At 36.7% G+C, this 12372-nt stretch overlaps 2 protein-coding genes and 1 long non-coding RNA gene across 3 annotated transcripts; all 3 read right to left on the bottom strand.

Moving 5' to 3' along the window:
• Window positions 1–6: 6 nt before the first annotated feature.
• LOC112576221 lies at window positions 7–4529 on the bottom strand. Its single transcript, XM_025258516.1, has 8 exons — window positions 3862–4529; window positions 3417–3551; window positions 2886–3080; window positions 2536–2670; window positions 1908–2138; window positions 1375–1474; window positions 814–871; window positions 7–473 (listed from the first exon to the last, which is right to left on the bottom strand). Exons 5-8 carry the CDS (start codon window positions 2032–2034, stop codon window positions 39–41), a joined length of 720 nt encoding a protein of 239 aa, XP_025114301.1. The 5' UTR covers window positions 2035–2138; window positions 2536–2670; window positions 2886–3080; window positions 3417–3551; window positions 3862–4529; the 3' UTR covers window positions 7–38.
• An 841-nt stretch (window positions 4530–5370) lies between these two features.
• Window positions 5371–8599, bottom strand: LOC112576222. The gene is made up of 5 exons (XM_025258517.1): window positions 8410–8599; window positions 7519–7986; window positions 7102–7267; window positions 6918–7014; window positions 5371–6784 (listed from the first exon to the last, which is right to left on the bottom strand). The coding sequence occupies exons 1-5, from the start codon at window positions 8418–8420 to the stop codon at window positions 6684–6686; spliced, it is 843 nt and encodes a 280-aa protein (XP_025114302.1). The 5' UTR covers window positions 8421–8599; the 3' UTR covers window positions 5371–6683.
• Window positions 8600–9454: 855 nt separating this feature from the next.
• LOC112576223 lies at window positions 9455–11380 on the bottom strand. The gene is made up of 3 exons (XR_003101784.1): window positions 11175–11380; window positions 10323–10380; window positions 9455–10109 (listed from the first exon to the last, which is right to left on the bottom strand). It is a non-coding gene; the product is annotated as an uncharacterized LOC112576223 (long non-coding RNA).
• Between the last annotated feature and the right edge of the window lie 992 nt (window positions 11381–12372).

Consider the following 12372-nt stretch of genomic DNA (forward strand, 5'->3'; position numbering starts at 1 on the left):
TCTCCGCTCCCCATCTTTACTACCATCGTCTTTGTCGCCTACAGTCTTGACAATCCAACCACCACGCCTTGATGTCTATGGATGATAAGAACATCAAAACATCCGATATTCTGGTCACGTTTATCAACTTTAGGAACAGGTAAGCGATGTCCTGTGTACTCAGGACTGGGACATCTCAGGTAGTCATCGTAACTGAACTGTGTCAGGACAAACATATGTTCCTGATATTGTTCCGCCATATGACGTAAGCAGTGTATCACGTGCTGCATGGCTCGGTCATACAGGATGTCTTTGACATTAGGAGGGTGAGGTACGTAGAAGACTTGATCGGCAAATTTTTTTTCAGAGTATCGAGTTTTGTTAAAGTAGACTGGAGGCACAAAGTAACATTCATTCAGCATGTCTGGATACATATCATTGACTTTATCCAACAAAAAGGCTTGAAACTCTTCTGTCACTTTATCGGGCTGGTTCTGTAAAAGACAATAATACCTCATAGTAGAAACTGTCAGTTCTATTGTAAAGGAAAAAAGAAAACTTTACAGTAAACTACCCCAGAAACAAAATTTTACACAGGTTCTAGAAATATGTAAGTCAGTAAATACCTGTCACATGCAAATTCTGTCAATGAAACACGGAGTTAATAGAATCCCAACTAATAAAGATTTATAAGTCGCTCAGAGCTTCGAACACTCACTATATTAAACATATCACATGAGTGCAACCAAGACTATCCAAGAAATACTGAGATGAGGGATTTTAGATGATACTAATACTCAAACCAGTTTAAATGATAGTCTCTGCTGTACTCACTTCGGGAGACACCATTGGGAATTCTTCGTCCTTCATCACCGACATAGACACATTCTTTCTGCAATATTTCGAGATGGGTTGGTTTTTTTTTCTTCCATTGCTTTTTTTAAATAGAACTAAGATCTCAAATGTCTCTTGTAGCTTTAGGTGAAAGTTTTTAAACAGGCATACATTTTTGGGACGAGCAGTACCAGACTTTATTCAATTATGCAAACTGAGGTTTGCTGCTATCTTGGGTCCCTCTTTCAGGAAATGTAATATGTCTGGTCTTTGTCCGAAATAAGAAAATTATAGAGATCATGGATTATTACCATTACAACCCATAAGCATTGACAACCCTTGATAAGTGTAGTCATGTTGACTAACTGCAAACACACACACACACTTTGTACGTGTGCTTAAGTAAAAACTGATCAAGTTCGGGGAAAAAAATATGAGTAGACGCCTTATTCTTGTTTTGTTTTGGGGTTCTTTTTGGTTGTATAACTAGTATATCCAATAATAGTATCATACTGCACTATGATTATACTCTTCTCATCATAGAAAAGCAGTCCTACTCACCTCCGTTTCTTCATAAACACCACGAGTCCTGCAATCACTGTCGCAATTAGTGTCAGGACACCCAGGGATGTTCCCAGCGCTACAGTGTCTAAATTCTTCTCTGCATACAAATTATTAAGGAAATATTTCTCTATAGCGGACTGTATTGTAGACATAGGTATTTTTCTTCATGTTTAATAAATTGACTTTTTATTGCCAACTCTATCCCTTTCTCTCTCTCTTTACATCTGCCCTTTCTTAGTAACGCAAAAGTTTATTGGTAGGACATAGTTTAGAAAACTAATGTTTTATTAATACTTTTTCAGTCATAGTACCAGCCATAAAATACAGCATTGGAGCCTTTCACAAACATTCATTACTACATTTGGAAATGAAGTAAGAAGTGATCAACTACATCATTCAAAAGTATGAGACGCCTCTTAATTTGTAAATATTATTTATATCAACAATTAATGAACCATAATTATACAAATCATTTGTCTACACTGCTTAGAAGTTGTAGAAATAAAAACTTTTTTATATTTGAGACATACTTGTTTCGGGTTGAACACCATTGCTGTCCATACGAAAGGAACAGGTTTTCCCTTTATGACCATGAGATCCTCCATGCCAGCAAGAGTAGATGTATGTTTTCTCGTTTGTTGCCATGGGGATCGCCATCTTGAAGTACGTGGAGACTTTTTCTTCGTATAGGTAACCTTTCTCTCCCCAACATCTCGGATTACCGTTCTCCCACCAACAGTCCACGACAACGGTTCTGTTAACTAAAGACGTTAGAATCATACAAATAATAAAATCTTACACTACAGTTTAAAGAGATAAATAAAAATATTTAAACTATATGATGAAGTTGAATAAAGTATAAACATTGTAAATAACTTTAAGCACGAGGATTTAGCTAATACAGGGCTCCTAAATTCTTTGTTCATGAAAATAAATGAAAAGACGGTTAAAGTGAGATCTTCTCAAAAATAAGAAAATTATCAACGAATGAACCTTTAACAAATTTGTCCTTTTTTTAATTTGTTTAAGAAAAAGGAAGGGAGTGCTCTTTGTGCGTCGAAAAAAAATCTGCGGAATTTTCACAATCTAAAACAAAACGATTACATTTTTTAATATCATTTCACCCACAGACAAGTGTATGAATGTGTTATATATTACTTAGGTTCTCTTGCTCATTGTGTTTATACACGGTAAAATTCTTCTGTGTCTTCTCGATGTCTTCATTAAAGAAACAGTTCAAGGTAATTTGGGAGTCGCTGCTTTCCTTCGAGATATTACATGTGTTGTGTGCATCTGCAAACATTATAACACATTGCTTTTAGTATGGTCAGATAGAATTAGTTTTAAAAGCTATGAATCACATGAATCAGTTTTTTATGGTAAATTTAACATTGAATTTTGTTTTGTTCAAGCTAAGGAGCTTTGTATTTGTACATGAATCATTTGTCTTTTAAAACAATATTATTTTATACTAAAAACAAAACATAAGCACAAGACAATTTGTTTACCAAGCAGAAACTCGCAAGTTTCCAAAGAGGTGGATCCGTATCCGGAGATCTGACATGCGTATGTACCCACGTGTCCATCAACCACTCTTTCGACTGTAAGGTTGAGGGATCGGCTGACCCTCTTGTCGTACGTGAACCCTGGTTTTGAGTAACATTCCTGTGAACCTCGAATCCACCAGCAGTCTAGTACAGCCTCTGTTGACACAATTGCAAGACATACACTTCTATTTGCATCATTACTTCTTGACCACTTTATGTCTACTCCTATTTTTACTGCTACCCGTAATTCGTGTATTTAGTAACTTGAATGTTTAATAATCAGATTTCGTCTTTTTGAAGGAAGACGATTTGATATTATCTCATATTTGTAGCAAGTCTTTTGGAAGTCTAAGTAACCCGTTTTCATCATGACATGATGTCTAAAAAAATTAGGAATTGTTACGATTTTTTTAAAGTTTTTAAGTCCTTCTCTTAGTTACTAAGTTATTACTACATCCTAGGGTTAATTCCTAATGCCAACTGCCTACATACCCGGGTTACCCTGATCAACGTAGTGGTAGATAGTGAAATCTTTCTTGGTGACACTGAGGTCCTCGGGGAAGTGACATGTCAGGACAGTATCCTGTAGCGGCTCAACAGACGGTATAGAGCGCGTGATCTTGTCAACTGAAGCGATACCATCACTGATCTTATATTTATAATGAAACATTATGCATTTAATGACGTATACCTAAGTATAAAAACTGGAGACTTACTGTATTTTATTAAATTTAGATAATCTATTGCATAACTTGGCTAGAAGAAGCGTTAGAAACTGCTTAAATTATAAAAGGTGTTCTGTAAGAAGCTTTATAACAACTCACACTACTTGATAAAATATATTCCAGACTAATTACACTATCGGACGACCATACAACTGTTTCATAAAGACATTCGAAGATAAATAATTTATATTAGATGATGTCGTCTCTTTTACCTTGTGCTGCCACGGGAACGAAAATAAACAACACAGAAAGATGACGTGGTAGTTGGTGAATGAAGACAACTGCAGGATACCAGATCCCGTTGCTCTTACCATCTTGACAACGAGAGGAAGAGATACAAGAAAACTAAAGGCTGTAGATGCTCCAAACAAAAGCTTCTACACAGTTACAAGCACCCAGTTAATCATCCCTTACTCGATACACATGCCTTTTGCAACTTGATAAAGTCGAATCTTTGACCTAGAGATATCATTTTTTTTTTAAAAGGATGTGCTTTAGTGTAGGCTGAGTATTGTCTCGAGAACTGAACTGTTTAATCAGTGAGCAGAAAGAGGTCAAGTACAGCACATCGTACAACACACTTTATCTGCTATATTACTGGCAAAAATGATTTTAGCCCCTTGTATTATCTCCAAGCCGCTGACTGTCGACATAACTGTTAGAACGAGCATTTATGGGTCTTGTAAACTGTTGGACATGTCAAGTCTGAATTTGTCTTTTTTGTTGTCTCTGACAGGTATGAAGAGGGTCAGCTAACAACAGGCAACGTCTGACCACATTAACATATTTATGTGTACATTGATTCAGTTGAAACTGTAAAAATAATAAAAGAAAGACGAGTTCTAATTTTGATATTTAAATAATTGCTTATGATGTCAGACTAGGGGGCAAAACATCAGATCCATGTTCTTCACTAGGGGACCCATGATTTCTTTTTTGTGTGTGTGATCCTGGAACGCAAAGAAAGTAGAGAGGTACCACATAGTCTTTTTGTGACCCTGAGGTCCTCGGGGAAGTGTGCAGTAGGTTGTCAGTAGTCAACAACAAACAGAGATAGAGAATATAATCGACAGTTTAGACATTGAAAGTCTGCTACAGGAGCAGATTTTTCCTGAAGAGCGAGAATGCAGACTTTCAGTGTCTGAAAAATGCGAATTGTTGCTCATTCTTTATTTCATTCGCGTTGAAGGCAGGCAATGGTGTGAATGGTGCACTAGCGTGACGTAGTAGACTGTTAGCGTGACGTAGTACACTGTTAGCGGCGTTTGTTAATCGCAGTTGCGAATCCTAGTGGATAATCCATTAACGGATGGTTTGGGGGTTCTTTGTATTCGTGTAAACGGCTATCTTGGGAGTTTTGACATTTTCTGTAGACATCCAACCAGTAAAACAAAAAACAAGTAAGAAATTTGATATCATTATTTGGAAGATATTTGGTCTTAGTTTTGTAGAGAACTAAAGAGAAACGACAAACAACTTTTAGTGCGCCGTCAAGAGATTGACGCATGCACAGATCATTGATGCCTATTGCTTGCCATCAGAAAAAAACTCCTTTTATGTATAAAAGAATTGTGTAAAGTACACTATCATGTTGTTCTCATATATTACAGCACTTTGTTTATTTTTGCAGTGAGAATTAAACTGACAGAAATAATCCCTGGAGCGTAAAGAAAGTAGAGCGGTAGCCCGGAAAATAACAAGAGAGATCAAAATTAAAAATCTTTTTGGAACATTTAATTCAGTATTTAATTCTGTATATTGAGATAAAATTGTGCCAGAAACACTACTTCAAAAAATGATTTTACACTTTTGGGAAGATTCTGAGACTCGAAAAGAGAAAAATACACAAGCGATTCATTTTTGCACATGAGTTCAGGTACAATGCTCGAAAGAAACCTTTTGATGTTTCGTAGTAAAGACAGAAATTGCATAAGTACACAAACTCTCAAGTCACTACTACATTCCAACTTTTAAATATAAATATATCACCACATGCTTAAATGCAAAAAAAGAGAACGTACATAGGCTGGACAATAACAAGTCAGGAAACCAGTCAACGATTGTTGGTACCCTATGAAAATCAAACCGCTGTGGGAGAAGATTATATACAATTGTTAAACAAACTATTTTTTATTTTAAAAGTGACGCCAGTCCTCTCTAATTAAATATATTAAAGACGAGCATTGGCAAAAAATACAATTTAGTACATGAATGCAGATACATGTAAAGAGCAGTACCTGTTAATACTTTGTAAGTGAAGACAAACTATGTGTAAAATTCTTGAACATGTGCTATCAACCCAACTACTTTCAATATAAATACACATAAATGACCATACAAATAACACTAAAATGTATTTACACATACATAAATACATAAATCGTCCGCACTAGTCACGTTCTTTAGTTCTAAAATAATAGTCTTTGTCACAGCACCACACATTATTATACAAATCAAACAAAGCTTCACGCATCAATAGTTAATTTAGTAAATTGTTTTGGAAAACAAAGGACTATTAAATTATTTTATATGAATATTTAAATGGTTGTTCTTACTAAATAGCAGATTTTCTTGTTTTGTGGATTAACAAAGCACGGAAACAAAAATAAAGCATTAAATAATTATTTAAATATAGCAATGAGTACCTTTATTTATGAAAGTAAGAAGTTATTTTTGAGAAATGTGACTGAAGACAATAATACACTGCTTATTACTGCTGTCATGAAAACTGAGAAACATGCAATCTAATGTTCAAGACATACGAACTACTATCAGCTGTGAAGTACATCTCGTGATGCTCAGTAGTTTATTCCCTTTAGCAGAAGGAGTTGACCTGTTTATATTGCCTTCCACGTAAACAACTACCTTTCTCTTCGTCCGCACGGAAAACCTACCTTTGATGCCAACACAATGTTTTTGTCATCTTTTATATTTGCTATTTGTACATTTTCTTTTCTTTAGAGTTCATGACCTGCACCGGGATACCTGACTTCTTCAGCAGCTGTATCATCGGACTTTTCTTGAAACGTCTTTTTCAAACAAAAACAAGATATCTTTCCATTGAACACTTGGAAGACTGTCTACCTGATGTTTGTAGACTTTCGGGTTGTAGATTCTCAGAGGCATTTTGTGTATCTGCAAACAATTTTATGCTCCATTGAATACGAGTTGAAACTAGTGACGCTTAAAAAGTAGCTGCTACTACTAATCGTCATAAATGTGAAAATTAGTTTACAATGTATACTAACAAAGCAAAGGCTTACATTACCCTGGTTAGCAAACACGAAGGTCTCGTGTGAGGAATCTGATGATCTCTTGTCCACAAGTGGTACAGTCACGTGGTTCCTTCCCCATATGACCTTGACCTCTATGATAGACATTTTTCACAGGCAGGCCGTCAGTAAGCAGCAGGTTGCTTTGAGTGAAGTAGAGTGTCCATTGTGTTTCCTTACATGTCTCACGTATGATTGAAGGGGGGCAGCTGAAGGGGATGCTGAGTGGCTTTCCCGTCCAGCCAGTGGAGCCATGTCAGAACTGCAGATGGCTAACCACAAGTGAAGGTCCGGAAGGCGGTCATTGAGTTTTTGGAGAAACCCTTGAAGATCTGTCAGTTTCTTTCTGCATAACATACGCGTAAACAAACAGTAGCATTGATGTTATTATTAATGAAAAAACAAAATCTAGAGCTAGAAATTTCTAGTTTCTCACTAATCTCCACTGGCTCTCAGCATAAAGTTTGAAAAACTGAAAAGCATAAAGACAACCGGATTCCTATATTAAATCCTTTTAAAATAAAATGCATTTTTAACATTAATATAGCAGATTTATATTCCTTTGTCTTTTTCATAAGCTATACTGTGAGCTCTTACTTATCAGCATCTGGTTCGTCAATTAGTGAAAAGAAAGTGTTTTCTTTCTCTTCACTTATCAAGCGTTTGATTCTTTCCTCTGTTCCTCTTAAATTTTTGATGTTACAAAACATGGTTTTGACAAACTTCACAGGAGTGTCTGGTGACTGTCCCGTAGAACTCTGGAGCAGCAACTTGTGAAGCTGTGTTATAGCATCACTTCTTTCAGCACAAGTGTTGATGAGATGCACTGTATGACCCTCAGAGATCCATTTCTTTCCCACTAGCGCCAGTATCTTACTCTTCCCTGTACCCGGGGGTCCAGCCAAACAAACTCTGGGTCTTTTGAGATCTTCGATATCCAGGTTCAGTGTAAGTCGTTCAAACAAGTCTCCAGTCAACATGACGGCTTCATTCAGGGTCTTAGGCAGCTGATAGACTTTTGATTCATCTGTCTCTAAAGTAGATACAGTTGCAGGACCACAGAATCTATAAATTAAAAAAATAATCTCAAAAGTAAAAAATAAACTAGAATAATACCAATTACGCAGGTTTGTTACTTGTATGCTTCACCCTAAATATATATAAAAGTAAAGATTGTGTGCTTTTGTCTAACTTGCTAGATGACACTCTCTGTTAAATGTCGTCTTTCCTCGTTTCTTCTTCTGGTTTCTTAGTCTGTGAATCTTATTTCCTATGTTGGTATTATGTTTGCTGTCAAAAGGACAGAGCTAGTACAGGGGCTAATGATGGGAACTATTATGACTAAGTGCTTTTTCTCATTATTCTACATCACAGTAAATTAACAATTAAGATAGCAGTCTGAATTTGTAGCAAAAAAAATCTAGAATTGGAAGCTGACTGACTCATTTTCAAGAGAATTCGTTTTGCCAACCAGTGGCAAGGGTTTACCTTGCAATCATGTTTCGATACACCTAATCAGACATGGAGGGTCCGTGTACAGCACTGCTCATCAGCCGGTCCCACCATTCCCTGAAAACTGTCATCACACCAGAACCGACATCCCAGGGGCTCATGGGATTGGACAGGTGGTCAGCACAGAGACAGAGCTCAATGGTGGTCTTCATAGTTTTGTCGTCTTTATCCTATGAACATTTTAGAGCGATCATGACTTAAGGAACGAAGAGACTTATGCAAACTTTATTTGTTTTATGCTATGTCCATTTCAATCATAAATTGGGATTTTAAACGAATACATACTATACATGTATTAATTATGAAATATGAAAAACACATTTTAACAAAATCAAGTAATAAATGTTTGCGCAATTACTTTGACAATATTTACATTTCTCTTACAATACTCGGGCTGTGATATGTAACTGGGACACATTTTAAGATGTAAAATTAAAACACGGGAAGTCAAACGTACGTCACGATTATCTATCTCAGCTCTTTAATGTTTCATTGTTTTGTTTATTCGTCCCACTGGGGGAGGCTGGACACACGTAGGCGATAATAATTATAGGTTCATGCTTAGGTTCGTCTTCATTAGGATTAAACACATTTTTCAAAAGTGTGGCCAGTCTATTCCTTTATGGTCTCTGCGTGCTTTCACCACCTTTGTGATTACTTAAATGCAGATTGTTTACAGATGTTAGTGCCAGATCACATGACCAAAACGTTTACAACGTTTCATCATTGCCAGAAATGCTTGGTAGCCTACCGGGATGGCGACAGCTCTCCACTATAACGAGAAGAGGAAGGAAACCCCATCCTTATTTGGCATTTGCTTTTGCTAACCTTAATCAAAAGTGATGCTCTATATCACACAAACATAGGGACAAACGAACCTAGGGAAAAATTCTCCCTTACAATTACAATGTTGTTCCTGCAGGAAAACTTTTTCGATCAGAAGAAATGCAGATGATGTTTAGTATATTAAAAGTAGAAATTAGATGTAATGTTTTTATCTATGACAAGGAACCTGCCTTATTTGTTCTGTCAAATGCTCGCCTTAGTGTAGATTTGGTAATGTTTGGTAACATCAAGGACAGTCCAACTGCAGGAATCGGACTCATATCTGACACGAGATGTTGTATCATACGATCTGCCCTCTGTAGCTGTCGCAGGCCTTTGGACACCTCTGAGATCAGCAGTTCATCGGTTCTCTGCTGCCCATTCTCACTGCCATCGTCTTTGTCACTAAAAGTCTTGACAACCCCAACCACCACGCCGTGAAGTCTGTGGATGATAAAAACATCAAAACATCCGATATCCTGGTCACGTGTACCACCCTCAAGACCACAGGGAACAGGCAAACGATGTCCTGTGTACTCAGAACTGGGACATCTCAGGTAGTCATCGTATTTAAACTGTGTCAGGACAAACATTTGTTCCTGATATTGTTCCACCATGTGACGTAAGCAGTGTATCACGTGCTGCATGGCTCGGTCATGGCGGATGTCTTTGAGGTTAGGAGGGTGAGGGACGTAGAAGACTTGATCGACGACAGATTTTTCTGCATATTGAGTTTTGTTAAAGTAGAGTGGAGGCACAAAGTAACAATCATCAAGCATGTTTGGATACATATCCTTGACTTTATTCAGCAAAAAGTCTTGAAACCTTTCTGTCATTTTATCGGGCTGGATCTGAAAAAAATAAGGCAAATTATTACCAACTGTTTGTTTTTAATGGAAGAAAAAACCTATTATATCTTACCTCACAAAAAACTATGAACCAGATCTCAAAATAAGTAAGAGAGAAAATAACTTGAAGGATAAAATTTGCTTGTCACTAAAACATGGAGGTTATAGACAATAAATAATAAAGAAATAATTATTGATAGTCTCTGCTATACTTACTTCCGGAGACACCATCGGAGATTCTTCTTCCTTCGTCAACGAACTATCCCTATTCCTTCTGCAACATTTCGAGACGTGTTTGTTCTTAAATTGTCTTTATCAATTGGATTTAGGGCTAAAATGTCCATTTTTGTTTTAGGTGGAAGGGTCCGATATTTTGACATTGTTTAGTGTTAGATATTATTGAATTATACAGAGTAATGTGCAGTTCTAGGGTGTATTTTTTAACAAGAGTAGCATGCCGGGTCTTTGTTCAGACTTAAAAAAGAAAGAAAAGATAGTGATCATGGCTTATTTCCATTATATCATTTAACGATTTATAACACTTGCTACGCGTAGTCATACTGATTCACACACACACACACACTTTTGTAAATGTGCACAAAAAGAACTAATCAAGCTAGAGAAAAAAAAGTATTTTCTTGCTCTTTACCGAAATATCATGCAGTATTACTGTTATCTCCAATAATATCATACCGTACTTTCGTTGCTATTGAAAACCAGCCACGACTCCCACTACTACTACTCCTTTTACTCCTCCTCTTCCTTCTCCTTCTACTCCTCCTCTTACTCCTACTACCCCTTCTCCTACTCATCTTTACTCCTACTACTACTACTACTACTAATAATAATAATGGGTATTTGTAATGAGAAGCATCATGACCATCACTCGCTGTGCAGACCAATAATGATAAATGAAGAGATAGTTGACGGGGGCATGTGTACAGGTACAGAACGCAAAGCAATGGACGAAGGTATGAAGGATACTATAAACAACTTGAGCCGTACTTGATAGTTAACAAGACAGTATTACAAGGGAGTTAAGGAAATTAATTCAGGGATAGTACTCACCTTCTTTTCCTCACAAATAACACAAAACCTGAAACCGCTGTCACAGTTAGTGCCAGGGATAGCCCCAGTGCTAAAGTATTTAGGCTTTTCTCTGCATAAATGACAAAAGATTAAGGAGCAAATATAAATAATGTGGACTGTGTCTATATATTTATAGTACAAAGAATCCACCTTGGAATATTTGCACCTCTCTTTTACTCTCTCTCTCTCTCTACGCTCCTAATTAAGGCTCTCCAGTGGTGGGAAATAGCTCTCTGCGTTTTATTACCGAAAACAAGTGTGCATGCTGTACGTAATTTTGATGCTGATGAATTAAGCCAAGAAGGAAAGTTTTATTCCCGTCACAGTTTTATAAGTGCCTCTCTCAAGAAATCATTTAAGAGTGTTTGCTGCCCAATATTTGGTTCAAACAAGCAAAATGAATATAAACAAGTCAATCATTAGATGCAAACTTGCAAAGTATTTTGAGCCAAATTTTAAAAGAATTGTTCAGCAAAATTGTAAAAAACATTTTTCTCATTAAATTGTGTGTGCTTAATTGCCATGAATTAAATAAATGCATTGAAATTACATAAATGCTGAAGAGAGCATTGCAAATAATTATTATGACATATGGGAACAAGTAAGAAGCGACCCGTAAATTAATTAATGAACGATAATTTTACAGATCATTTTTATCCTCACCCCTTACAAAATTTAATTGAAAAAATTAAAGCGTTACTTCTTTCGGGTTCAACTCCATTGTCCGTCGATAACAAAGGAACAGGTTTTCACTTGACCACCATGAGACCCACCATGCCAGCAAGAGTAGGTTAATGTTTTCTCGTTTGTTGCCGTTGGTAACGCCATGTTGAAGTACATGGAGACTTTTTCATCGTATAGGTATAAGTAATCTTTTTCTTCCCGGCATTTATGATTACTGTTTTCCCACCAACAGTCAATGACATCTGTTGTGATAAATAAAGACATCAAATAAACATGTAAATTTCAGTCTTCATAATTCATCCGCTAATTAATTATCCGCTAGCAAAAGTTTGCGATTTGCACCTGCGCTCAGCGAGCGCAGCTAACAGTGTACTACGTCACGTTGGTACACCATTCACAGCATTGCCAACTGTAAACAACAAACAGAAACAAATAGAGGGAGAGACGAAATAGTAGACGTCCTTCAGAACCGGAGGAAACTACATAAATCTAC

The sequence above is a fragment of the Pomacea canaliculata genome, linkage group LG11 (assembly GCF_003073045.1).
Source record: "Pomacea canaliculata isolate SZHN2017 linkage group LG11, ASM307304v1, whole genome shotgun sequence".
Taxonomy (NCBI): Eukaryota; Metazoa; Mollusca; class Gastropoda; order Architaenioglossa; family Ampullariidae; genus Pomacea; species Pomacea canaliculata.

What these genes read in the sequence shown, in the direction of transcription:
- LOC112576221 (XM_025258516.1), bottom strand. Translation starts at nt 2,034, where the DNA reads ATGGCGATCCCCATGGCAACAAACGAGAAAACATACATCTACTCTTGC. An exon ending in GTGTTTATGAAGAAACGGAG is followed by an intron (nt 872 to 1,374) that starts GTGAGTAGGACT and finishes GAAATATTGCAG; the next exon opens with AAAGAATGTGTCTATGTCGG. An exon ending in TCCCAATGGTGTCTCCCGAA is followed by an intron (nt 474 to 813) that starts GTGAGTACAGCA and finishes TGTCTTTTACAG; the next exon opens with AACCAGCCCGATAAAGTGAC.
- LOC112576222 (XM_025258517.1), bottom strand. An exon ending in GACGAACCAGATGCTGATAA is followed by an intron (nt 7,268 to 7,518) that starts GTAAGAGCTCAC and finishes TATGTTATGCAG; the next exon opens with AAAGAAACTGACAGATCTTC. An exon ending in CTTCGTGTTTGCTAACCAGG is followed by an intron (nt 6,785 to 6,917) that starts GTAATGTAAGCC and finishes AATTGTTTGCAG; the next exon opens with ATACACAAAATGCCTCTGAG.